Source organism: Alosa alosa, chromosome 5 (assembly GCF_017589495.1).
Source record: "Alosa alosa isolate M-15738 ecotype Scorff River chromosome 5, AALO_Geno_1.1, whole genome shotgun sequence".
NCBI lineage: Eukaryota > Metazoa > Chordata > Actinopteri > Clupeiformes > Clupeidae > Alosa > Alosa alosa.
The window spans coordinates 3,814,203-3,842,099 of NC_063193.1; the positions used below are offsets into that span (position 1 = coordinate 3,814,203).

The 27,897-nt window shown below is 44.1% G+C and overlaps 2 protein-coding genes across 7 annotated transcripts in view; one reads left to right on the top strand and one right to left on the bottom strand.

Annotated features, from left to right (window-relative positions):
* Positions 1 to 6,806, top strand: part of dmxl1 (Dmx-like 1) — a 41,268-nt gene extending 34,462 nt beyond the window's left edge. For 4 of the 6 annotated variants that reach the window (XM_048242650.1, XM_048242654.1, XM_048242653.1 and 1 more), the window contains exons 35-45: positions 119 to 181; positions 1,217 to 1,303; positions 1,386 to 1,507; positions 1,771 to 1,912; positions 2,362 to 2,422; positions 2,592 to 2,719; positions 3,269 to 3,346; positions 3,507 to 3,598; positions 3,837 to 3,889; positions 4,137 to 4,354; positions 4,816 to 6,806. In XM_048242650.1, the coding sequence (XP_048098607.1) occupies positions 119 to 181; positions 1,217 to 1,303; positions 1,386 to 1,507; positions 1,771 to 1,912; positions 2,362 to 2,422; positions 2,592 to 2,719; positions 3,269 to 3,346; positions 3,507 to 3,598; positions 3,837 to 3,889; positions 4,137 to 4,354; positions 4,816 to 5,040 (1,269 nt within the window). In that variant the 3' untranslated portion in view covers positions 5,041 to 6,806. The remainder of the gene's footprint in view (positions 1 to 118; positions 182 to 1,216; positions 1,304 to 1,385; positions 1,508 to 1,770; positions 1,913 to 2,361; positions 2,423 to 2,591; positions 2,720 to 3,268; positions 3,347 to 3,506; positions 3,599 to 3,836; positions 3,890 to 4,136; positions 4,355 to 4,815) is intronic. The other 2 variants (XM_048242655.1, XM_048242656.1) reach the window with 1 other exon arrangement.
* A 1,418-nt stretch (positions 6,807 to 8,224) lies between these two features.
* Positions 8,225 to 26,123, bottom strand: hsd17b4 (hydroxysteroid (17-beta) dehydrogenase 4). The gene is made up of 24 exons (XM_048243341.1): positions 25,904 to 26,123; positions 25,159 to 25,212; positions 24,362 to 24,469; positions 23,373 to 23,432; positions 23,227 to 23,248; positions 22,976 to 23,022; positions 22,435 to 22,519; positions 21,858 to 22,040; positions 20,687 to 20,783; positions 20,329 to 20,353; positions 19,756 to 19,884; positions 18,856 to 18,920; positions 15,835 to 16,071; positions 15,006 to 15,057; positions 14,711 to 14,782; positions 14,325 to 14,428; positions 13,597 to 13,662; positions 12,641 to 12,710; positions 11,764 to 11,870; positions 11,406 to 11,492; positions 11,127 to 11,213; positions 10,874 to 11,012; positions 9,744 to 9,871; positions 8,225 to 9,195 (listed from the first exon to the last, which is right to left on the bottom strand). The coding sequence occupies exons 1-24, from the start codon at positions 25,959 to 25,961 to the stop codon at positions 9,106 to 9,108; spliced, it is 2,172 nt and encodes a 723-aa protein (XP_048099298.1). The 5' UTR covers positions 25,962 to 26,123; the 3' UTR covers positions 8,225 to 9,105.
* Positions 26,124 to 27,897: the final 1,774 nt, after the last annotated feature.

The window sequence follows — 27,897 nt, forward strand, 5'->3', positions numbered from 1 at the left end:
TGTATGAGTGCGCTGATTAACTGCCTAATGTGTGTGTGAGTGTCTTAATTTGTGTGTACTGTTGATCCTGCATGCCTCATCACCTGTGTCTCTTGTCTGATGTCTCGTTTGGTTAAAGTCGTTGGAAGACAGCAGGGATTATGGGAAATGTTCAGGCGTGGACGAGCCTAACCTCAACCAGGTATTGCCCTACTGACCATCACGGGAAGAGTGTTTGGAGGTCGGGGGGAGAGAGCAGTGGGACATGTTGTGCTAGTAGCGATGTGTGTGTTCCACCCAACCAAATGTCTCCCTGGCATCTCAGCAGGGGTGTGCAGCAGTTCCTCACTGAACTCACATGGTGCCAAGTCATGTTTGACCCACAAAACACAGCCTGTGTTCTACAGTATTGGTCATTTGGCTATGCTGGAACGTCAGGGAGGAAACTCTTGAAGTCAGACACCCCATTTAATTGACTGGTTTTATATAACTAGCACTGACAACTGAAGAAATGTAATGTAATTGGCCTTCAGTGAGTTGTGAAGACATGTAAGAATGTCATGGAGCTGGGAGATGTTTGGCGAGTTCTTTCAAAAACCCTTATGCAACATGTCGACCTGGCTTTGAAGTGTTGAAGCTCTCTGTGGAGCAGCCATCAAATTTATGTCTGTGGGCCATGTTTTGTGGGTGATAACCTGGTGTTAAGCTTTAGGACCCCTCTTTGCACTCTAGTTACCAGAGGTGCAAGACCACTAGTACACAAACAGATGACCCAGTGGTTTTAGACCTTAACACCACGTTTACTCCCCTCAAAATAGGTAGCAACATCAAGATGGAGTTACCATGGGTTGTTCTGGCCTATAGCATCCTTTAGATCACTACAAGTCATACTCTCAAACCATCTCTAGCACCTACTGTGCCTCTGAGAAGTGGATGGTCCCCCACACAGTGTGTGTGATATCAGTGTGTTGTGATGTTTCCATTAGCATTAGCATTAGCAGTGCTCTAATCACTCTAACCCCCAGCACACACATCTCACAAGCTCACTCATATCATGTGCAAATGCATGCAGCCGTGTGTTCATCTCACAAGCTCACTCATACTGTATCATGTGCAAATGCACGCAGCCGTGTGTTCATGTGAGTGATGGAGGGGACATCCCAGGGGGGGTGTGATGATGTGTACTGTATGTGTGTGTCTGTGTGGTGTCTCACTGCGGAGGTCCTCTGCTGCACAGATTGAGGCAGATCTGGGATACCCAGGTGGAAAGGCCCGCATCATTCACAAGGAGTCCGACATCATTACAGCGTTTGCCATCAATAAGGTACTCTCACCCCACTTATCCCTGTCTGTAGCTTTGCTCCGATTCTGGAAGAAGTGACCTCTCTCGTGTCTCTTTGCACCAGGCGAACCGTAACTGCCTGGTCATCGCCTCCACGCATGACATCCAGGAGCTGGACGTGTCGTCCATCCTGGCCACACAGATCCTAACGTGGATCGACGACGAAGCAGAAGTGGAGGCCAAAGGGTGAGACACATGTGCACACACACATACACATGCATGCGGCGCACACACACACACACACAAACGCATACACACACACACAAACGCATACACACACACACACACGAGCAACAAGGACAGGCATTTTATTTTTCACACATACGCTAAATGTCTAACCCACTCATAAAAACACTCTCAAGTGGACACATAATCCTCTGGTGTCTGAGGGACTGTTTGTGAGGTGATTCCTCTGAGATTGTGTGTGTGTATGCTGCTTGTGTTTCCAGGGGTGATGAGTTTCTGGTGGTGCACGCACGAGATGACTTCACCACCCTCCATGGCACCACCCCCTACACACACAGCAGCCCCGGCACACCCATCAACCTGCCCTGGCTGGGCAGCATGCAGACTGGCCGAGGGGCCTCCGTGGTGAATACACACACACACACACACACACAAACACACACACAAAAATGTACTATTATACACATGTATTCATAAAAACACTACATATCAAATTATACATTGCCATTCATTTAAGTATGGCCACATTTGCACACATTAGACACTTTCTTATATACACACACACGACCCAGGGCAACAATCATGCATTCAGTTTTATTCTCACATCAGCATTCATGCAAATACATACATGGTCTTGCACTGACATTCTTCAATTATACATACACATTTGTGCACAAGGGCCCTACGATACACATTTTTATTTGCAGACGCACAGATGCACAGGTACTTATACAAATGCATATGTTCACGTATGCTTAAACACTCCCAAGAGTCTCATACAGGACTTACACACATATCCACGCTTGATGCCTTGTTAGGGTCCTAACTTGTGTCCAATCATCCTCCAATTGCAGCTCATCAAGAGGAACATCAACAACGTGAGGAGGATGGCCTCCCACCCAACACTCCCCTACTGTAAGAACCAGAGCACCCTACCCCAGACCTAGAAAACCTAAACCTTCCCTAATGACAAGCATGGAGATAGATCAATTACACCTATTTCACTATAAGTTACTAATATCAGCTTATTTTTCTCAGCTAAGTGGATCTTTTATTTCTTTCTGTGTGTGTGCGTGTGTGGTAGACCTCACTGGGGCTCAGGACGGCAGTGTGAGAATGTTTGAATGGGGTCACTCACAACAGATCATCTGCTTCAGGAGCCCTGGCAACTCGAGAGTGACACGAATCCGTTTCAACTACCAGGGAAACAAGGTAACACACACTCCATGGCCAAGGTGCTAACACACACCTGGGCAACACAATAGGCCTTTTAGCACCGTAGAGACTAGACCTAGAACATGCAGTTCCTAGAACCCCTTTTCTGGAGCATTGGGACGACATGGATGTGGGGATTAAAGAGTGTCTCTGACTGCAGTTCCTGTAACTATTTGAGCTCCTACTTTGGGGTAGGTTATTTTCCCTGTGCATAGGAACCATATCCATAGCCATAGCCATGATGGTGTAGTGGTTAGCGTGGATGTTTTTGCACGGGAGCCTGGACTGCTCAAATGTGGTTTTGAAGCCGTGAAACGATTTCGGGCACAATTGCTTCGAACGTTTCAGTGTTTCACAAAGCCTTGTTTTGCCCATCCCTACCGAATGCGCCTAATGACCGGCATAATGGACAAATCACTTGAACACACAAATGCATGTGCTGAGGCACTCAGAGGCATAAAGGAAGTAGATGGCCACTCTTCCATACAGTACGAGGGCATGAGGCCATTCTGTACGTCTAACAGCCTCTGACTCTGTGTTGCCTAGTTTGGCATTGTGGATGCAGACGGAGCCTTGAGCTTGTGGCAGACCAACACAACAGGGAACACCCCCAAACCTTTTATGGTGAGTCCCATCACACACACACACACACACACACACACACACACACACACACACACACACACACACACACACACACGGAGTTCTTCATGCTTTGAATGTTGATCTGCAAGTAGCAGTGAGTGTACTGTATCTCAGCTGTGTATATGTGTGTTACGTGTAGACTTTGCAGTGCCATAATAAGACTGCTCATGACTTCGTCTTCGTGGGCTCATCCTCACTCATCGCCACAGCAGGGTTCTCCACAGACAACAGGTACACACACAGACACACACCATATACTCCTATTCAGCAGACAATGTGCTCACTCAGATACTTTTAAGCATTTATATTCCTCCTACATTCATACATAAATGATACAAAATTGCAGGAAACTCATTTCTGTCTGCCACCCAAGTCAAACTAGCAGTAGAATTCTGCTCATTACTGTCTCATCACTAATTGGCCATCGCTCTGTCCTGCCTGCTGTGCTGATGTCTGTTCTCCCCCATAGGAACGTGTGTTTGTGGGACACGCTGGTTACACCAGCAAACAGTTTAGTCCATGGTGAGTCTTACACATACAAACACAGACATACACACAAACACAGACATACACACACAAACACAGACATACACAATGTCTTGTCTGGATTGACTCTCAGAAACCAAGGCTTGGTATCTCTATGGTTTACTCTCCCTTTCATTTCAGCATGTTCAGATCCTAATCCAGACTGTGTTCTTGTGCACTTGTCTCACTGTCTCTCCAAACTTCCTCTCCTCTTCCCCTCTCTCCTGTCCTGTGCTCTGGTCAGCCTTCTGCTGTCACGAGACCGGCGCGACAGTGCTGGCCATGGCCCCTAAGCAGCAGCTGCTGTTGGCTGGCGGCCGGCGGGGCTGGATCAGTGTGCTGGACCTCACTCAGCGGCAGCAGCGGCAGAGCTTCCAGGCCCACGACTCGCCCGTCAAAGCGCTGGCGGTGGAGCCCAGCGAGGGCTGCTTCATCAGCGGCTCGGCCGAGGGAAACATCAAGGTGGGCCAGAGGGGAGGACGTCACGTGGGGTCACTTCAGAGAGCTTAGGAGAGAGCGCTGGAATGTCATGTAGCCTCTGTCACACTCAGGCCCACATGGAATCATTTTTTAAGAGTGGGCCAGATTTTAGTCTTCTAAAACGGATATTCTAAAACGTAGTTCCGGTCTTGTTGTTATTAAAACCCAAAGCAGCCATTTACGTTGACCGCATCTCATTCTATATTACGGTGCCACAAATTGATCCAAAAGTTAGAGTTGCTGCATGTTGGCATTGCTAATGTCCATGGCTAGCAGTGATGTTAGAACAGCTAAGAGACTCTGTTGGGCACCACACAAAGTGGAATCAGACAACTCTCATTGAAGTATTGTATGATGTCTTTAACCACCCCCATTATCCTACCTCTCTTCTAACAATGTGTTTCTTTTCCCTCTCTTTCTCTCCCTTCTTCCTTGGTCCCCAGGTGTGGAGTTTGCTGACGCAGACCCTGCTCCACTCCTTTCCCAACGAGCATGCGCGCCAGTCTCTCTTCCGCAACCTGGGCACCGGCGTCATGCAGGTGGAGGCTGCGCCCTCCAACCAGGTGTTCTCCTGCGGCGCCGACGGCACCATGAAGCTGCGTGTCCTCCCTGACCGCCTCAGCGTGCAGGCCAGTCGAGCCAGGAACAACGTCAAGTTCATCATCTAGACACGGAGCATTCCAGACTCCATGGGGATGGAGGTCACCTGGAGCAGGCTTATCAGCTTCCTCTAAACTACACTCATCGTAAAGCTCCATGGCACTCTAGAGTCTGCTCCAGCTGCTCAATGTCAGGAACCTTGGCATGTCATGAAGGGTCAAGTCCAACACGAGGGCCATAATTGCACCCATTACACACTGGGGCATGCACATGGCTGCCTGAGCCAAACCTGTTGGATAAGGTCAGACTTTGGGTATACAGTGCATTGTGGGAAGAATAATCTGTAAAGTTCTCCCACCATGCAGATTCACTGTAAAAAGTAAGGACAAGATCATGGTAACAAGCTATTAAAGCACAACATATGAGATGTCCACCTCAATAAGGAACCATTTAACTGCTATTATTCAGCTACCTTTATCAGAGCCTTAAGTCATCTGCAATTATAAGCTGTCTAGTGGTATATTATGAGTGTAGCCTAGAAATGAACTGATAAGTGTCCTTATAACCTACGTATTTTACTATGTTAGTTGGATCACATGGTACAGACTAGCCTCATAAATCATGTGGATGTGGTGAGCAGATATCAAGCACAGCGGTGCACGCTATACTGAAGAGCATTTTCAACATTCATGAAAAAAGCTAAAGGCTAAAAAAACAAAGCACTTTCTCATTGTGGATATTAATTACCTTTTAGACAAAGTAGTGTGCATTTCTTGCACAATTTATCTTGTATGGTCATGAAAACTAAAATCAGTGATGTGAAAATCCTATATTCTCTTAAGATTTATCCATGTATAACTATCAATTTTCTAGCTTTACTAGGTGGCTAGCATCTATACCAGATGGTTTTGTGTGTGTGTTTTTTTTTAAATCTGTTAAATAATATAATTGGGTCTGCATTTTTCTTGCTGCCAAAAATGTAAGTTAAATAATCATCCTCATTGCCTTGAGAGAATCATGCTATTGGGAGGAGGGCTTAAAGTCCTTCAGTGTTTATCATGTTACTGAAGCTGGGTCAAGGACAAGACCGCCTCAGAAACGTGCTTATGAAGTGAACAGAGATTGCTTACGTGCGCCAATCAGTAAAATGCTACTAGAGAAAACTGTACATTTGCTTCCTATGTGGAGGAAAATAAATGATTAATTTTATGGTAATTATGATTTCTTTGTGTAAATATAGAAATAAGTAAGGACATGATGATGTGACTTGAGAACTAATAGACAGCCTGTGCTTTACAAAACATTTTCTGTTGAAAATGAGTCATATTTATTAGCAATACGCCTTACAAAGGACTGGCATGCTTTTTGTTTTTAGTTTTTTTTAGTAGTTTTCTTTTTTTTTGTCAATTTTATTACACAAATGACATCAGCCCTTCCCTCAGCTTCCAAGCCCAGTTTAGACAGTATAGTGCTTAATGATGAAGATATTAAAAGCTCCTTTGTGACATTTACTGTAGTTTTTTGTGCCGGCGAGTGAGATTGCTGTGATGGACTGCCCTTTGTTGTCGCTGGCCCTGTCTCTGTTGCCATGGTGAGCACAACACTACTACATGAGCTGGAGAATGGAGCCATGGTCCTCATGGACAGAGCAGGAAGTGACTCCCTCTCCACCTGTAGCCTCTCGAGCCTCTCTCTCCCCCTCTGAAATCTTACAAATGTGAATATACTCAGAAGAATCTAATTTTATAAGTATAAAGATGATTGTAAATCTGTCTGTAAAATATGCATAAAATGTAAAGATATAATAAAATCAACTTGATTCAACGTTAAGAGATTTTCGTGGCAGTATTGTGGTGTTATTATACTGATTATCTTTAAATGGTTACTTGTATTGCATTCTGCACATACTTGTATGCTCTGCAGGTTGTTGTGTGCTTTATCTTAAGGGCCACAGAAATGGACTGCATGAAGCAATGCGATTTTCAATGGGTATTGTAGGTAATGATTGGCCACACTAGTGAAGCATCAAACTGCTGCTTATTTCTGTGAGGCTGTGCTTCTGTCAATTTGAGTCTTCCCTGCTGGAAAGGCAGCAGACTGAGCCACTTGGACTGGTCTGTTAACTAAAATGTTGACCGCGGGCACAAAGACCTGAGTAGGACATCATTTGTCACACTCTTCACATGCTAAGCATTAAAGATGTCTGTTTTGTAAGACTGGGTGCATTAAGCATTATCAAAAGGAGGCCAACTGAGAAGTCCAAAGACAGACTGATGACAGAGAATGATTTAGAGGCTGATCACACATGCAACAAGACATGCGAGCCTACCATGTGTACTGTACCTGTGCCTATATAGAAGGGTGGGATACCCTCACAAGCACTGGTGACAGACACAACTTCATGTTTAAAGTCTGTGGCTATCTTTTATTATACCAGAGAGAACAGCAGCATACAAGTGAAGCGCTTGTCAGCAGTCTCTTGATGGTCCTCACAGAATTGTTCAAGCACATTCCACCTACCATACAAGCCCTGTGTGTATTGGTTCCTGTATTGCAGGAGAGGAACTTGATGAAGACATCATTTGTTCTACTTAGAACACAAGCTGCTCATTGGTGAGTTTAGTGTTTTCTTACCCTAGGTGAGGATGATAGAACGTGAACATGAAAGCCTTTGACATCAGTGAAACTAAATCATTAAACAAAATGGCCTTGTCCTTAATGTGACCTGGGGGATGTAGCTTCCTGGTGGCATCGGGTGGTGATGGCTATATTAATAGGCCACTGAGCCATTATTCAATTTCATGGCAGGCAAGTGTGTTCACCTACATGCTGATTCACGCGCTTACCATCACTGTTTGTACGCCAGCTCTGTGACTGCCAGAGTGGAGCACTGGAGACAAGCTTGGAACTCGCCTCCACTTGGACTCTTACACTGGTGACTTGGACTCTTACACTGGTGACTTGGACTCCACTGGTCTTTGGTGTCTTGGACTCTTACACTGGTGACTTGGACTCCACTGGTCTTTGGTGTCTTGGACTCTTACACTGGTAACTTGGACTCTTACACTGGTGACTTGGACTCCACTGGTCTTTGGTGTCTTGGACTCTTACACTGGTGACTTGGACTCCACTGGTCTTTGGTGTCTTGGACTCTTACACTGGTGACTTGGAAAACACTGGGACCTCTTACACTGGGCTTTTGTGACTCGACTACAGCGCTGATTGGCAGAGTGGAAATAACTTGCACATGAGTAGAAAGCAGATGTTTTTTATTAGTTTGATTCATTCCTTCCGAGGCTCTCAGGACACATCAGGTGGTCCTCAGTCCCCTGTCTCTTCTGGTAGCACATAACAGTGTGGCCTCGCTGAAGAAGAGTCTGTTTATTTGCTAATCCTTCAAGTGGTGGAGGCACTTTACATACACCAACCTACTTCAGGAGGGGCGGTCAGGTGCAGCACAGCGTAGATGGAGGCAGAAACATTTCAACAAAACTACACCTTCTCCCACACTTTCAATTTCACCCACACAGCACCATTCTATGCAATCATTTAAAAATATACTGTATATTTATGTTTTTGGAAAGAGTGAAACATTGATACTGAGAATAACACCTTGCATGAGTCAAGTGATGAAGACCGCAACAAGGCACTGAATCACTAAATTTAGTTCAAAGCATTAACCTGTCCTTATGTCTGAATCAAATAAATGGACACAGAAGACTGATTTTAGTATGTTAGTCTTCAAGTCTTCATTTCAATTTTATTGAGATACACTAACTTAACCAAGGCAAAGCAGGTCTAGTTCCCCATCAGACAGGTCAGCTTAGCGGTTGAACCCAAATTCTTGCCCATGTGTTTCTGCAGAAATGCTGCAGACACCTCTCCTGTCACATCTTTTCACTGGAACTGAATCCCAACCCATGACTACAGTACCTTATTAATAGAAATTAATGCCCTTCCACATAGTTTCAAAGCACTGCTGAATCATCCTCTATGTCCATTCATTTGATTATCAAAGATCTCATTGCATTCAGTGATTCCATTACATGACAGCGGTGGTTAGTCTGCGCTCCTGACCCCTGGACATACATGGGATAGCTGGACGGTGGTTGTGAGGTGATGCACTGGGCCCCTCACAGCTTGGCGTGGTCCTTCAGTAAGCTGTCCAGCTTTTGGCTCAGCATAATGTTGCCCCGCATCTTTAGCTTGCCCTCGAAAAACGCCTGCAGAGGGAGGAAGGAAAGCATGATCTCAGTAGGGAGGGAATGAAAGGAGCGCAGAGCAAAAGGGGAGAGAGACAGAAGAGAAGAGAAGAGGAGAGGAGAGGAGAGAGAGAACAAGAGAGCGAGAAAGAAGGCAAACACCTTCCAGAGCTCCTGCCTGGGCTCAGGCGCTGCAGCTGACACCTGACTGATCGCTCCACTTTGGGAGGCTGACAAGCTCTCTGTTTTACATCTCATTTATAATGAGCACAATGTGCTCACAGAGGCAGGCGGTGTCTTACTTAGTCTGTCAGTCTGTCAGTGATCACATCACTTTGAGAAATTTCAGAGACAAAATTCAGTGAGCTCTGTTGTGTGTATGTGTCTCAGAGAGTGTGAATGTGTGACATTTGTTATGCATCCGTTCTTTTTGCATGCATGCGTTCTTTCAGGAGTTTAAGCCACAATTCAACCAACACCTACTCTACCAAATCAAGACTCCCACGCTTCACATGTTTGAGGAGCCCAAGACTGAGCCAGTCTGAGCCGTGGTAAAGGCCATACTGTACCTTCTGTGGGTTGAGCTTGCCCTGCACCACCTCCATGAAGTCCTGGTCAGACACGGTGAGCGTGACATCAGCTTTGCCGCTGTACGGGCCCTTGAGGAGGGCGCCAGGTCCAGACTTCAGATCGATGGCTGGACACACAGAGGGAAGAGGGGAGGTGTGCTCACAGGTCTGTTCTCATAGCAATGGCTTTGAATTAGGTGTACATGTTCTACTCATGTTCTAGTGTTCTACTGCCTGTACATGTTCTACTCATGTTCTCGTGTTCTACTGCCTGTACATGTTCTACTCATGTTCTACTGCCTGTACATGTTCTACTCATGTTCTCGTGTTCTACTGCCTGTACATGTTCTACTCATGTTCTACTGCCTGTACATGTTCTACTCATGTTCTAGTGTTCTACTGCCTGTAAAAATGGTGCTGCTGGTTACTTCACTTATCGGAACTCCCCCTATTACTGTCGGTCCCGTATTTCTGCCGTCTTGGGTGTATGTCATTTAATATCCATTTCTATACACACCAAGACGGCGTATTCCTAAAGAAACGCAAGCACCCACACCATAGGTGTATCTAAATTAGCTATGTACCAAAAATGACATTTTACCGTGACTCGAGGAGCTGTAAACAGTGTTGTAAGGCTGCGTGTACAAATCTGCTTGGAGCTCCAGTGGAATTTTAATTTCATGACGAGAATTCTCGGTTTAACCGTTCATGTGCCATTGAAATTGCGTAAATAGGCGACCCACCAGGCCTTTGGATCAAATCTACACACTTATGGCTACTGAAGTGTAAGGTTCATTTATCAAATGTTATTTTGAAGTATTAAAAAACATCATTGTTTTAGAATTTTCGAATGAAAGTGGTGGTAATTGGAGGCGTTACGATACGTACTTCATGGTACACACATTATGTATCTCTCATATGACCTGTTACTGCCCATACTCCTTAGTGTGTGTGTGTATAAGTGAGCGCATGTGGACTCACTCCTTAGTGTGCGTGTGTATAAGTGCCCATGCTCCTTAGTGTGTGTACAGTATAAGTGAGCGCATGTGGACTCACCCCATAGTGTGCGTGTGTATAAGTGCCCATGCTCCTTAGTGTGTGTGTGAATAAGTGAGCGCATGTGGACCCACCCCATTGTGAGCAGATCTGTCCATCCTTGGTAATCTCCCACACAAACACTGCGTTGACCTTCTTCACCAGGTCTGCCCCCATGGTCTCCAGGCGGCGCCCAATTTCAGCAAATACCAGATCACTCTGCAGCTCCCCCGCCTACAAACACCACAACAGCACTGAGATTGGAAGTGTGCATTATACAATGCGTGTGTGTAAAGGTGTGTGTGTGTGTGTGTGTGTATGTATGAGTGTGCGTGCGTGTGTGTGTACCTCAGGAGCAGTGCTTGGAGAGAGCTCTGGAGGTGCGTGTAGGTCCACATAAGCCCCAGATAGCACCACTGCTCCGGTCTCTTTCACCTGCCAGCACACACACACCAGTTCCACTCTCATCAGCACTAGACTGCAGCTCAATGGACCAACCCTCAGTGCTACATACATAGAGCAATATTTGTTTATTTGTTACTAAACTCAGCAGCTTTTTTCCCTATTGGGCTGCATGTGTTTCTTTACATTAGCATGTCATTGAGTGGCCTTATCTCAAAATGTCACCTTGCATTGCAGATGGATCCTGTTGCCCTCCTTCCACATTTCTGTCTGCAGACTCTGTCCTGGAAGCACTGGTTTAACAAAACGCACCTGAGAGAGAGAGAGAGAGAGAGAGAGAAGAAAGGAGAGTAAAAGCTGTCAAAACGACACGGCATACAAGAAAACTCAGAGAAAACTTTAAACTCTAGCTCCTTCCGAGTGCGAGTTCTCCTGGTGGCCTCTTTTTTAAAAGTAGTGTGAAGAGTGTGTGTGTGTGTGTGTGTGTGTGTGTGTGTGTGTGTGTGTGTGTGTGACCTTGATAAAGGAGAGTGGGACTTTGTGACTGACTTCGGTAGAGTATTGAATTGTGCATGTGGGTTACCTTGATGGCCTTGAATCTGGAGACGTCATTGTTGGCGAAATGCTTCAGGACATGGCGTGCAGCAAACCCAAATGAGCAGAGGCCGTGCAGAATGGGTGCTTTGAATCCTGGGAAATGACACAACGCTGGTGAGACAGGACACAGCGTGTATGCTCCTCACCTGCTGCACACTGACCACATACTGCTCCTCACCTGCTCCACACTGACCACATACTGCACACTGACCACATACTGCTCCTCACCTGCTGCACACTGACCACATACTGCTCCTCACCTGCTCCACACTGACCACATACTGCTCCTCACCTGCTGCACACTGACCACATACTGCTCCTCACCTGCTGCACACTGACCACATACTGCTCCTCACCTGCTGCACACTGACCACATACTGCTCCTCACCTACTCCACACTGACCACATGACATGCCCAGTTGAACTGAACTACTGGAAAAGCAGATTGTGACCAAAGGCTCTTTACCACTCAAGACCCCTAACTGAATGATGGCAAGACATTTTAATCACAATTTGAAGATTAACATTTTATTTGACAAGCTAGCGTAAACACAGACACATCTGACACATCTGTATTTCAGGCCTACAGGTGCGTCAGCATTCTGAGCAATTCCACAGAACTACTGGTCTTTATCTTACATTGCTCTAGGCTCAGGAATGGAAACATACACAACATACTCTAGATAATCATCAACCAGAGGGACACTAAAACCCCAAACATTTATCCACCTTTAACCTTTAACCTGTGTGTGTGTTGAGTGTGTGTGTGAGTGTTGAGTGTGTGAGTGTGTGCGTGTGCGTGTGCGTGTGCGTGTGCGTGTGCGTGTGCGTGTGTGTGTGTGTGTGTGTGTGTGATGTCTTACCTCCCATGGCTGCGAAATCTGGGTCAATGTGGAGGGGGTTCCAATCCCCACTCAGCCTGTAGAGAGCAGCCTGGAGGAGCAGGAGTTACATCCACATTCAGTCATTTGGGAAACGCATTTGCTCTTCATCAGCATGGGTGCTATTGAACTCGGAATAGCATTAGCATTTCTTTTGAATTAAATATCATCATCATCATCATCATCATCATAATCATCATCATCATCAGTACCACAGATCATTTTCCATTTCACTGAGCAACAATGACAACAAACACATTTTAAGCATCAATGTTATGACATTATAATTTATTGTAGAATTGTTTTTCATGTATAAATCAATTTGAAATGAACCACGTTGTGATGTTGCTGGTTGCTGGTGCTGGTGGAGAGTCCACCTCATCATAGCGTAGTCGCTAGGGGACACACCACAGATGCTGTCTGGTCACAACTGGATGGGCTCTCATGATGACACCAGCTGCTGTTCCTGTGCAACCTCTGTGTGCTGCAGCAGAGATCATATCAGGGGGAGAGGAGCAGTCACCTCTGAACACCTCTCACCACTCCAATGAATCTGTTTAGGAAAGGCGGCTCCTCTCCTCTCCTCGTCGAGGCCGTTCAACGTAATCAGAAGTGAGCGGCTGAACTCTGCACTGCCTCACTGTTGGCCTTCCTGCCTGTCACCATGCTTACACCAAGACGTGGAAATCTACTGTGCCACGGATTCCCAGAGGTGTGATCGTGAAGAGAGAGAGAGAAAAAGTGTGTGTGTGTGTGTGTGTGTGTGTGTGTGTGTGTGTGTGTGTGTGTGTGTGTGTGTGTGTGTGTGTGTGTGTGTGAGAGAGAGAGAGAAAGTGGGGGAGAGAGACTGTGTGCTCTGCAAGTGTGAGTCTGTGGTCCAGGAGTGTGAATGTGTGTGTTTGTGTGTGCACGTGTGGATGTGTGTGTTTTGCGCTTGCCTGATTGCTGGAAGTTTCATCAGTCACCACAGCATCTGGAGCTCTGTTGGGCATATCCACAGTGCTCTGGAGAGGAAGAGCAGACTCATCATCACAAACAACAAAGAGCTCAAGAGCTCAGAGAATGCTTTACATCTTTCTCTGGTCTAGGCCTACTGTAAGTGCTCACTCTGGCTTAGGGCTCTCTCCAAAAAAAGATCTTAGCAAACTCAGCATGTTCCCCAACTCTCGGTACAGGCCATGGGTATCTCTCCATTCAGCTGTCGCTATGCCCCTCTAGTGGATCTTCCAGTTTGCACAGTGTGTCTGCACAAATGGCCCATAATGCAGTGGTGCGTCTCATTTCCAACCACCTCAAAAGAGTGCATGTTATCCCCCAGCTCATCAACCTCCACCGGCCACATGGCCTTCAGAATCAGACTCTATTCAGTAGAGCTGGTATTTAGTGCGCACTCCAAAGTCTCTGACTGTACTGACACGTTAACGTTGTTCCTCACTTCCACACCCTTGGAATAATTAGCCAAAGGAGCCAAAACAGAGCACAGAGAGAATAGTGCACAAGTAAGCACACTAAGAGCACAGAGAGAATAGTGCACAAGTGCAGTAAGCACACTAAGAGCACAGAGAGAATAGTGCACAAGTAAGAACACTAAGAGCACAGAGAGAATAGTGCACAAGTAAGCACATTAAGAGCACATAGAGAATAGTGCACAAGTGCAGGACTCTACCTTGGCTTTATCAGATGATCTCTTCCCTCCAAATCCTCCCGCTCCCACGATGAAGAGGGAGAACTGGTTGTAGCACAGCAGCTCCTGGTCTTTATACGTGTGCACTGCGAGTACATTATCACACATTACACACATATACAGTGATGCAGCATACAGTACAGCAGGCTTACTGTGCAGCAAACACTGGCCATAACACATGGCAACGCTCACCAATCCAATCCAGAACATTCTGTCTTTTAATGTTTGTGTCTCTAACATCAGTGTTATGAAAATACCATTGGTCTTGTGTGAGGGGAGGTGCTCTCTCACTCTCTGAATCCGTGTGATGCACCAACCCCCTCCTCTACTCCTCTCTGAGACGCAACATCTGTGACATGGGTACTCACCATCCAACAGGATGACAGATCCAGAGCCTTTATCCAAAACATCAGCGATCGATGCCTTGGAGGTGAGCGTTCCTGTAAAACCATTAAATGAGTTACAGTCCATTCAAAGAGCAGCGATGAAGAACAGCGATGAGTGGAAGAGAGGAAATGAAAAGAGGAAAAGAAGGAAGAAAGGAAGAGATTACCCTGAATGCAGAAGTAGGGAGAGGGGAGTGGACAGGAGAGGGACACTGGTAAGCAGCGAGAGGACAGTAGTGAAAAAGACAGGGACGGAGGACAGGACATGGATTCCCACCTGAAGCTGGGAGCGGTTTGTAAACCTCCAGATACTGCTCCCCATGCAGCAACTGCAGTGGCCAGCAAATAAACAAACACATAGGTTGGTAAACAGCTTGAGAAGACACCTGTGAGAGTGATCAGAAGCAGCTTCTACCGCATGCAGACAGCAGGAGCAGCCAAACTGAGAGGCAAACAGATAGCTCCTGGCTAAATGTGGCAGAGGGTTTAACAGCGGCTTTCCACATGATCCCTAGACCCCTCAGTGGCACTTAAATGATATGTGAGGTGACAGCTCACCACGGCACAAATCCTGCCGACAGTTTTACTTCCCTTCTCCAAACTGTTTAACATTCACAGCATATTATTTCTGAAAGCTTATGTATCAACCAGTGGTGTGTTCTCTTGTGTACAGTATCCCATCAATAAGGATGAGAGGGAGGATTTATAGTACAGTGAATAACAACCTGGCAGCAAAGAATGTCAAGGAAGAATATAAATCCAGAATAGGTGATATATCAATTACAAATGTGGATGACTGTGCAAGACAATTCCACCTTTCAGGAACCTTAACCTCATTTACAATCCCCACCAACACCTCTCTTTGGGTGATGCATACAACAGACACAGCCAAGTATATGGGCTTGAATTTACCCTTGGGGATCAATAAAGTATCTATCTATCTATCTATCTATCTATCTATCTATCTTTATAGATAAGGTGCTGCTATCTGTGTGCCTAGAGCTGGTGTTGTTGGGGTTTACCATACCCAGCTGCAGCCCAGTGTAAGTGGATTGTCTGAGGCGTGCTGAAGCCAGCAGTACTGGGTAGCATCTGTGAAGTCTCACCCGGGTCATGTCCAAATTGAGGCCAGGCACGGAGCTGAGACTTCCACTCATCATGGAGGCCTGGGAGGGGATGACCCCGAATGTGGGCAAAACACTAAAGTCTGCGTTGTTCTCATACAGGAACTTCAGGTGGTCCGGTTCCTTAGTGGACATGCCCACCCCCAAGGCATACAGAATGCACTCAATGTGGGAGTAGGTAAAGGTCATCTCCGGAAGCGTCTGGCCCACTGCATCCATCTGAGAGGAGAAGAGCTCAGTCAGGATTTACGAGGATTTAGCAAGGACAATAGCAAAAACAAATAAAATAGCAAGCAGTGGTCAGCTGGGTCCAAGCAGAACCAAGGAAGGATTCCACTGTTTCACTAAGTTATAGAGGACAATTGGACATATAGGCAAACAATAATTTTGAAGATAAACTCAACCATGCTAGAGGAAAATGTTTTGTGGCTTCTTGAAGTACCACATTGTGGCCAATTCAGTACACAGCTCTATGTGTGAATGACTCATTTAATCAAGATCTTTCATTATCATTAAATATTGATATATGAAGTTTGTGGCCATTTTGTTGAGTGGGCCAGTTGGCAGTGCCATACAGGAAATGTGAGCAAACACTTACACTTTCATGTTTTCTTTGTTGTTGTTTTTATAGACCATGTGCATATGGCATTTGATTGTATGTGGTCATGTGAAAGACAAATATGTTCAGGGCTATGTGCTATGTAGTGTGGCCCGGTGGACACCTCACAAAGCCACTTTTACATACACTTGCCTCAACAGCACACCTTAACAAATACATTTCCAAGATTGTTCAATATATTGTATTGTGAATACATAAATATGCAAAAAATAATGATTCTGACAAATAATAGGGTTCAAGCAACTTCTGCTTGGTCCCCTAATAACTCCAGCACGAGACCTGGTTTTTAAGTCCCCATCAAACAAGGATGCTTAGGACACAAATGTAGACTAAAAACTCCAACTAAACAATTTGTCTAACAAAAAGTTTTCTTTTCTGCCAAAAAAATGAAGGTGCCCACCTTCTCACCATGTTTGCTGCTGATTTACCATTTATAACGTAAGATGAACCATTCATCCACCTTGGGAATCCAGAGTTCTCGCGGGAGCACAATTTGAATTATTACTCTGACAATGAGTAATAAAGCTCATTACTTATGCCACTTGTATCGTGGGGCACCAAATCACATCGGTGTATCTGATATAGGCGGGCCAGAGGCGAACTAAACAGATGACAACAGTGCTGCAACGAATCAGTCAGTAAACATTGGTCGTAGTGTTATCCAATTGCGTTGAAGTCCGGAATCAGTCAGTAAACATTAGTCGTACTGTTGTCCAATTGCGTGCAGTGAGATTTTCAAATGCATGCTTGGTGCCGCCCCTCGAGTTGGGCCATTACATAGTCATGGCCAGACCCTTAATCATTCAGATTTGGGTCTGGAATCTCCAGGCTACCATTCATCCTCATAATCACGCAAACTTTCAACAAAATTAATTCTTCACAACTGTTCTTGTACAACCCAACAGTGTTATAATTTTGCAGTTCATGTTACAACTCCCAATAGTCCATCAAACAATACAATAAAACCCAATGATGTAATACTCCCAAAATGTAATAAAGCTTATATTATCATTATGGTTGCAGAATCCAGTAATCACAATATAGCATCAAATAATTCTGTTTCCACTTAATGCCATCAAAAATGCAATTAAAACTGAAAAAGTTCAATAATGTACCGGTACTGAAGAAACTCATTCTAGAATGTCATTCTATTTTGCGAATACAGTATATATCTAAGTTAATGATCATTTTAAAAACAATTGGGATAGGAGATTAATTTTGGCTTCTATTGAGAAATCAGATACAGAAAACAAAACAGACAGGTGTGTTCAGTTCTACTCTCAATTTTTATTTTGATATCTTGAAATATTCGAGGGTTTTTTTTTACGTAAAAAATCTCTCACTGTTTTAAGCATGGAATATGGAGGCTCAGAAAACTTGAAGTAAACAGGTTAAATTCACACTCGTGTACGTGTTTAGATGCAAATGAAAATAAAAGACAAGTGTTTGAGATTAGTTACCTCGCTGTTCAAGCAGCTGCATGAAGTGCAGTGCACTTGTTGAAATAGAATAAACACTTTTCACTTCATTCAGTGCTGCATACAGATCAAATTCTGCATGCCAAAGCACCAAGCTCATTTAGAGCACTGTGCTGTACTGTGTGGTCAACAACTAGCACAGAATTGAAGCATCAAGTCTTACTATAACTGCAATAGATTTCATATACAATCAATAACTCATAGACTCAGTTGAGATGTCATGATCTAGTTCTCCAAGAATAACTGGGCTGCAGCTTCAGCTCACTTTTCATCTACCAAAGAAAATGGTATTCACAATCTCTGAAAAACAAAAACGCAGAATACAGACCAAAATATGAACATAATACATTAATAGAACTCACTACACTATACTCACTATATCGAATAATAAAAAATGTAAGGATTGAAAAAGAACTTCTACATATAATGCATTGAAAAATGCAGTTATATTATTGGTGGTATGTTTGAGTACATTAGATTACATTTTTGATGGAGTTAAGAGGAAAAAGTTGTATTGAGAAGGTAAAACCAGTAATGTAATAACAATGATTCACTTTTCACTTTAGAACACTTCATTACATTGTTGTGAGTTTATTACATTATTGAGTTTATTACATGTTTGATGGAAAAAATTATTACATTGTAGAAAACTTATAACATCATTGGAACATTACGACAGTTTTGAGTGTTACACTGTCATTCATACTGATGATCTGCTGAGCTGAGATACTGAGCATAAAATGCAGTTTCTGTCAGTTTAATACTTAATAGAGTTGAGTGCTTTGTAAGTATAAATCATGAGGGAGTTTCTAAACTCATTACTTTGTGTATGTGAGTCTTCGCTTGACTGTGTGTAGTAATATGTGTGTGAGTGTGTACTGTGTGTATTTGTGTGTGTTCACTCACAGGGCTGGGTTCACGGTCCTCTGCCTCTACCCTGGAGAGCACCTCCACCAACGTCTGCAGAGACTCTATGGGGGGGGGGATACGGGAGGGGGCTAATTAGCTGCTTGGTTAATTTACTAGATGATGGGGAGAGCATCCTGAGCACACACACACACACACACACACACACACACCTTAACACAGATGATGATGAGCACTACAAAGGCATGCAAATGAAGAGTCTCTCTTCTCAAGACACACACTCCATCTCTTCCTCTGTGTTCAGCTCTCTTGCCCTCCTATCTGCTCCCTCGCTCTACCCTCGCCTCTCTGATGTGATACATGACCAGGGGGCTGATGGGGGAAGGGAGAGAGACAGAGGCAGAGAGAGAGAGACAATGTGAGAGAGAGAGGGAGAGAGGGAGGGAGAGAAAGACAGAGAGATAGAGAGAAAGAGGAAAATGGAAAGGAAGGATGAGAATAGGAATGAAAGGTTGCCATCTTTTGTTCTCGTCATGTTACCTCAGGCTCTCCCTCTCCCTGTTTCTCTAAGCTAATGCAAGTTGATTAAACAGTTGGGACACATGTTCTGTCTCTTGGTTGTGTTCATTTTGCATGCAGTAGCACCTGGGAGTGCGAACGCAGCGCGCAGTTCAGAGTCCCACCTGGATATGCAGCACAGTGCTCAGACTGCTCTAGAATCAAACTCCTCTCATCAATGGACCCAGATCACACAATTGAGTCCCCTTGGCATCCAGTTGTGCCACACACAGTGCTTTGATGCAGTTGTGAGGGAGTGCTTGTGCTTTTGACGGCTTCTTCTGGAGCGTGCAGCTTGGAGCCGCAGTGTTAAAGCATGTGTGGGGTGGGGTGGCTGTGCTTTAACCTGGATGTGCTGGGAACTGATAGCGTGTGCTTTACCCTGGATGTTGGCGGGTTTGGTGGCGTTGGAGAAGTCACAGATCTGCCCCCACTGATCGCGCACGGCCTCAGGGGTCACCGGCTGGGCCTTCCTGCGCAGGATCTGGCCCTGGGTGCGCTCCCACCGCACTGCAACACACAAGAGCACATGAGGCGCTCCGCTTCACTCAGGCTTTATAGCATCCATTAGCGTCCCTCTCTTCTCATTCTAATGGGCATCTCTAGCAATGCTTTTCAAGCTTAAGCCATCTTGATTGATTTACTTATAAACTACCCTTGATTTCCTTTAATCCTCTCCGCCTCTTTCTTTCTGTCAGCATGTGGTGTGTGTGCACCTTCTGACACGTGCTACTTTATTAAGCAGAGGAGAGATGGCCATCTGCAAGATCTTCTAGTCAAGGTCAACACCTGAGATGTGTGACACTGACATGTGAGGTCAGAGTGGCCAGCATCACAGCTGCATATAGGAATAGCTATGTATAAAGCTCTGGCCAGCATCACAGCTGCATATAGGGATAGCTATATATAAAGCTCTGGCCAGTATTTCACAGATGCATGATGGGTGACACTTACATTTGCCGATCCAGCCAGCTCCCACCTGTCAGAGACCAATCACAACAGCAGTTAGGTTTGTGAGTTAGCAGGCAGTCACGAGCGTTCTAACATGACAAGCACTCAGCTCAGTGAGCATTCACACACAGGTGAGGATGGGGCTTCTGTTGGGTTGCACAGATGGAAGGGTTCAGGGAAGAGAGGTGCAGGTGCAAAAACACATATTGCTTGTTTGGTGTGAATGCTAGGTATGGGTGTATTTAGTGGTTTGTATGTGTGTTCATGTGTCTATTTGAACTTGGTGGTTGTCAAAAATGTGTGTGTGTGTGTGTATGTGTGTGTGATAGAGATATAAAGAAAGAGTTCAGCTGATGCATACCTCAAACAGACCCCCATTCTCTTGGCAGTCGGCGTGACACAACCACAGGACAAGGGGCGCCACATACTCTGCCTTCAGAGACTCCAACAGATCTGGGATGGAAGAGAGGAATATAGATAAAAAGGCAAGAGAGAGAAGGAGTGCAGCAGGGGGAGCAAGAGACCCACACCAGAAGAGGAGGAGGAACCAAGGGGCAAGAGAGAGAGAGAGAGAGAGATGGAAACAAAGAGAGGATATAGTCAAAGCAAGGCAGAGAGAGAGAGACAGAGGGAGAGAGAGAGAGAGAGAGAGAGAGAGAGAGAGAGAGAGGACCACAGAAGTGTGAGAGCAGTTGTGAGGGAGGAGGCTGGCAGCCACAGTGACAAGCTGGCACACTGCCTCACTCTTAGAGGCATTTTAGTTTATCAGAGGCTCCCGCTGCTCAGGCACAAGCAGCCTGTATGTGTGCTGCTCAGTACAGGGCCACGGACACAAGCAGCATGGCTGTGCTTATGAGTCTGATGACAGAGAAGAAGTTGGTGTGCTAAGAACAGAGATGAGCTGCACTTGGGGGTGGGGTGGGGGTGTACATGCATGTAAATGGGTTGGAACTTGGAAGAGCTGCTGCGAGAGGACAACTGAGTTCAGCTGCGTGTGTGTGCGTGTGTGTGTGTGTGTATATCTGTGTATGTGTATGCATATGCGTATGCGTATGTGTATGTGTATGCGTATCTGTGTATGTGTATGTGTATGTGTATCGGTTTGTGTGTATGTATGTGTATGTGTTTGTGTGCAAGAAGCTGATAGGGTCAGTCAGAAAAGCCTTTCATGTCAGCTAACACATTACAACTGCAATGAGAAAAACTGCTTCCCTGCACAATTAGGAGCTCACACTGAAACACACACTTAGACACCAACATTCAGACAACATTCCATTTTTAAATAGACCCTCACCCTGATTTAGATGCTAATTTATTTACTTACTTCCCAACTCATTTATTTTGCCCGTGAGCCAAACAAACGCTTGTCCTCAAAAAATCTAATATGAAATTATATTTTCTTCCCCACAGAAAATTGCTCCAGACAAAACCCTAATATTTACTCAGTTGGTATGTGGAAGTGGAGGCCAGATCAAATGTTTCCTCTAGACCTCTGGGAGGCGTGCAAACAGGGGGGGGGGGCTCACCTGGGGGGCATGACTGTCTGGGTAAGGCGGGAGCCGGCCGTGGGGGCGATGGTGTTGCAGTGGATGTTGTACTTCTGGCCCTCGATGGCCAGCGTGTTGGACAGGCCCAGCATGCCCAGCTTGGCAGCGCTGTAGTTGGCCTGGCCAAAGTTGCCATAGATGCCAGCAGCAGACGACGTCATGATAATCCTGGGAGGGGTGAGTGGGCATGGTTAGTGGAGCAGGAGAGACTAGAGACTGATGAGCACAGTGTCATTAATAAACAGCTGAAACTGGCGTTTCATAGATAGAAAGGAGTTATAGGAAGCGGTCTTTCAGTTATATATACACAAATATCTAGCGCTGATTAAGGCCAAATATTATGGTCTAAAAGAGCTTGATCACTTCAGAATAGATCACACAAATAAGTCGATCTGACATGGAATCTTAAAAACATAAAGGCATGACTTACTATTGCTTAGCTGGTGGAGCAAATACATGCAGCCCATGAGTGCAAAGAATTTACAGGAAGGAACACACATACAGATTCTTTCCTCCATCAACCCCCCAACTCCCTCTGGAAGGCAACCAACAGCCAAACTACCTGCCAAACCTCTGCTTCTTCATATGTTCCCATGCAGCCCGCGTCACCTGGAATGAACCCCTGAGGTGCACTCTGTGGATGAGGTCTGTGGGGCAGAGACTGATTATTGTGCATGGCACATCTACATCCGATATCTCTGATTATAGTGCAAAGCACATCTACATATCTGATAGCTCTGTCATCCACATTAAGCCAATGACTGATCATTTTAAATTGTCATATTAAAATGCAAGTCAACCATTATTTTCAAATCACTGCTCAGCAGTTGAAAAAGTAAAAAATGATCTACACTTATACAGAAACTATTATTTCCTTCACGGTGAGTAAACATCCTTATCACACTGTCAACAACAGAGCTCAGAAACTGGTCAGGGATATTCCATTGAAGTACATGGTTTTATTGAGATAACAATGACAAAAATTCATAACTATTCATTTTACGATGAAGAAAGGAACAAGAGCCTTGCACAGTAATGCCAAGTTATAAATTACAACAATCACTTGATCATGTGAAAGCACTGCAGCCATACTCTGTACGTACCCCAATCCAAGTCACTGGTTCTGCCAAATGATCTGTCCCGGAGAATCCTGAAATAACAACCAGAGATGCTAACCTTAAAACCCCATTCAGATGAGAAATGCATTTTCAGACATAAACAAAGAAATGTTCTTTCTTCTCTGAGGCAGTGAGGAAGGACGATCTATTGCTGCACTCTGTGGTAAGAAACAAATAAAAAAGAGCCTTTTCAGGAAAGTCAAACAGATTCAAATAGAGAAGACAAAAATACTCACCCTGCATTGTTTATGACAACATCTGTGGTTGAAACAAAAAAACAATCACAACATATAAATTATTTATTAAATTGGTTACTGTGACTTTGAATGTGTATCTCCACAGAAAACTACACTTAACACATGAACATCGAAGACCAACTCACCTATTCGACCAAAGGCATCCAAAGCTGTCTGGATCAGCTTCTCTCCTTCTTCTACTGAATCTGCAAAGCAAAGGAGCACAAACTCAGCAGAGGACACCACGAGACAGTGTAGCCGGGCCCTGCTGATGTTCTACACGGGTCTTCAGCCCGAGATGCTTTATCAAGATTCTGTATTCCGAAGATTCTATATTCCGAAGTATATACTCTTTTGATCCCGTGAGGCTACACAGTACCACACAGTATTCCTTCAACAGCCCGAGATGCTTTATCAAGATTCTGTATTCTGACTACACCCGTCAAGAATTTTCTTCATGGGTTTTCTACTATGCTGCAGAATAAAGGGCCTCCACTCCAACCTTTTCTGGTAAAAAAAAAAAAAACTTTTCTACCTGGTGCCCTCAAAATAATGTTACAGAAATAACAACCTGACACTTAGGGGATTCAAATAAGATGTTTTTTGTTTTTTTTACTTCCACTCTGAAGGTACCTACATCAGAAACTTTTCTCTGAGACTGAAAAACAGACTAGAATGAACAATTTCAAACATTCATGATGGTTCACTTGCCTATAATAGGGATGATATCTGTTATTGCCGCTGCACACCTGGAATGCCTGCTACTACACTATGGAGCTGTGGTGAAGTGGGTAGCAAAGGTAACCTTTGTTGTCAACTTTCAACATACTTGAGTACCCCTTTTTAATGTAGGCTAATTTTTCAACATGCAGGGCATTCTGTCAGACTTTCATGGAACTATGAGTTGCCATATTAAAATGCAACATTAAGAGTGACATTTACTTTAAAAGAGGTTTCAAACTGGTTGCATAAAATTATTATCTTATATGTATAAAAGTAGTATCTTATTATGTATGAAGAAAAGAGGGAGTTACAATAAAATGTCTTGGACTACTAAAGTGTCAAACCGGGGTAAATACCAGTACTCACATAATGGAGTTTTAACATACAGGCAAATAGAAGTAGACACACCCACCATAGTTGGCCACAGCCTTCCCACCCTTGGCCTTGATCTCTTCCACTACTTTATCAGCTGCCGCTGAGCTCTTCCCTCCTCCCTTGATGTCCCCTCCAAGGTCGTTCACTGTGAGGGGAGACGGTAGAAAGAGAGAGGTGTCAGCTCGTCCAGTCACATGGCAAGTGCACATTATGCATCTACTCTTGCTGCTCAGCAACCCTGTCAATCAACTCGTTTTCAACCTAATCTCTATGTGCTGCATTAGTACTAAACAGCCAATTACCAAAAACAATAGAAATAGCACTCAACAGAAAATCATATTGACTCATAACAGAAGCTAATCTGCAAGCAAACACTTGTTTAGAAAGTATAACACTTATTTTTAATAATAATAATAAAAATAAAAACATTAATAGCTGAATAGTTATTCATTGAGAAGATTGAAAACATTTGCATTGGCATGGTAATGAAGAATATTTTGTAGAGGGAGAAGGGAGAATAACCCTGCTACAAGCACATACACATACACATATCTGAGTCTACTCTGCCTTACAAAATGTCTTTGTCAGAGGTTGTACTCTACTGAAGTTTGAGGTTTCAGAAAGCAGCATGATATTCTAAAATAGCCACAAGTTACCCTGTTTCCCAACCTGGTGTAATTAGACATGATCATGAATGGCAAATGTTTACAAATCCCATCTGTGTGTTTAAGCTTCCAAGGTCAGCATACTGAGATAGTCCTATGTCCAAACTACAAATGTGCAAATCTAAAAGCACACCTAAAAGATAGACTGTTCTAATCAAAACAAACTTACCCACTATAGAGGCTCCTCTTTCAGCAAAAGCCAAAGCATATTCCCGGCCAAGCCCTGGAGTCAAGTGGGAAAGAAAATATTAAAACATGCTAGTTTGACTGCCTGCAACCCAAATGACAACAAAGCAACATACAGTCACGTGCGAAATGTGATGCTTATTTGACCAACCTTAAAATTACAGAAATAAACTTTCAGTGCCAGTGGCATCTCATACAGGCACCCAATCTACATTTGTCGTTATCATACTTTTGGCCTTCATCGTTCTACCATCAACAGCAACTGATAGGTCTGTTACAACTTTGACACACTGAGGCCAGTCCAAGGTGCCTGTTGTGACAGTTCGCCTGATAAGACCTTATTAGTGTGAATGAACAACTCAAGAATTAGACAGTCTTAAAACATTACGTGTTTACTTCAGGAGTTCGTCATTATATTTAAATACGTTATGACAACATTTACACAAGTAGACTGGCGTGCATTAAAGGCTACCATGTAGGCTAGTACTTGATGTTGACCTGAAACTGCAAAATAACCTTTGACCGACTTATTAGCTAACATTGCACGGGACAGACAGAGAGAGCCTCGTCATCTATGCAAAAAGTGATCAATCGGTTACACTAAACGTCCGTTTGGTGAACGAGGCCAACAAAATACCACAATATGTACGAAGCAATTAATTGCAGCATGAAAGATACAGTTAACTGAACTTAACGTTAGCTTGCTAGCAGACTATTCGGAAATTTACCTCCGCCAGCTCCAGTGACTAGCACTACTTTCCCGTCAAATGATAAAGGCACAGACATGGTAAAACGTAGTTTTCAATCCCGATTAAGGACTCAACGCGACTGATTAATGCATACAGTTAGTACAGACCATACGGACTGCAATGTGAACACCACAAATGTACTTAGGACTTTCTTCTTGAGTCTGTTTCCCCCTCTTCCGTGGTAGGAGGGACTCGAGGGTTACGTTTCGTGTACGTCTTTACTTCACCAATCACATGGCTTGGCAAACCTCCTGTGTGTCAAACACTTCTCACTACAGTAGCCTAGCCCAGGGGTTCCCAAACCTTTCCACGACAAGGCCCCCCAAATACCACTAGGTTCTGGCCAAGGACCCATTGATGTGTTATTAAACCCATCGACAATACTACGGCAAATGTAAAATTAAGCTAATTCTAATAATTATTTTGGCCACAAGCACTTACCGATTGAGCATACAGTGTGTAAAAATTGCATTTGGAGCTTTCTGCTATATGAGAGCTATCACTCTACTATTATTCCCAGTCATTATAATGGAAAATATAATGTTCAGATATGCGACAAATTATTCTAATGGCATTGTATAACAACCCTCATAGTAATAGGTATATTTAATTTTCAAATGTATTTATTTGTTGCTTTTATTTTTCCTTCCAAATTGCTGAGGCCCCCCTGGCACCCCCTCACGGCCCCCACTTTGAAAACCACTGGCCTAGCCTACACAAATAATAAACATAGCCTACACACACACACACACACACAACACACACACAAACACACACACTCTGTCTCTCTCTCGCTCTCTCTCTCTCTCTCTCTCACACACACACACACACACACATTCACACATTTTTAAGGATTTAAAAATATTATTAAACCTGATCTGTAGCCTAATGGCTAGCCTATTAATTTCCTTCAAATTATTTTATAAAAGGCCTATCAATAACTGTTCCCTGCTACTGCTATGCAATCTACTAACCTCACAGGACTGAGGATCAAAATTCAAAGCCTTCTTTCTTCTTCTTCATGTTCTCCTAAGCATTATGTATTTGCAATTATGCTGTCAAGCTATAAATCCTAAAGTGAAACAACCCCAACTAATTCATTTGCAGTTGACATGCAGCATTCTGTGAGAGAGCACTGCATGATCAGCCTATTCAGGGCGTTTAGTTGATTGACAGTGGCTAGTTTTTTATTGAAAACAACATAGGGTTAAATTAGCATTCAATAAGGGTGGGACAAAAAATGATATCATTATCGTCTTAATATCAATAGCCTACATTTTCTTCAGACTCAAGACAATCAAAAAATTTGTTTTTTAAATGATCACTACCTACACTTGGGATTGACTCTATCTACTGGTATGTATTTTGTTGTAGCCTACACTGTTTCCTATCAATTGTCAAAATTCGGTAAAATCGACAGCACAACAACAATAAATCAGTGGGTCTATGGGGCACCAAACCTGCTTGAGCACAATGCAAGAGCTATGGCAGTCGGAGTACATGCTCAACACTCCAACACTGTGGAGTAGGCCTACAGTTTTCAATGCCGTTTTTCTGGGCAAGCCACCAGTGCTGCAACCTGAAGGTTGAACTTTGTATGAGGACCTGACCAAAACAGTTAAGGTATAATTTGCTCAACATTGGAATATCTCTTCTTAAAGAAGATTGCTGTTTTTGTTAAGTTGCAGTGGATAGTATGACGGTTAGTATGACTCTGCCATAATAGCCCATAGATGCCTCTTATTCTCAGATGATGCATAACACAAAAAATAAAGTCTTTGTTTCAGCTCCACATTTCATCTGTTCAGTGAAGTCTGTGATTCTGGTCGTTTGACATTTAAGCTCAACAGACAAAAATACACCGCTGCTATACTACTGAAGAAACTGTTGATATAGGCTGGAATAGTGTAGGCTCGGTCTGAACCACATATTTTCAAAGTACAGAGCGGTGTAGCCGTCAGATGCACACAAAA

What these genes read in the sequence shown, in the direction of transcription:
- hsd17b4 (XM_048243341.1), bottom strand. Translation starts at nt 25,961, where the DNA reads ATGTCTGTGCCTTTATCATTTGACGGGAAAGTAGTGCTAGTCACTGGA. An exon ending in GGATGCCTTTGGTCGAATAG is followed by an intron (nt 23,249 to 23,372) that starts GTGAGTTGGTCT and finishes TTTCAACCACAG; the next exon opens with ATGTTGTCATAAACAATGCA. An exon ending in AGAATGGGGGTCTGTTTGAG is followed by an intron (nt 20,354 to 20,686) that starts GTATGCATCAGC and finishes GGTCTCTGACAG; the next exon opens with GTGGGAGCTGGCTGGATCGG.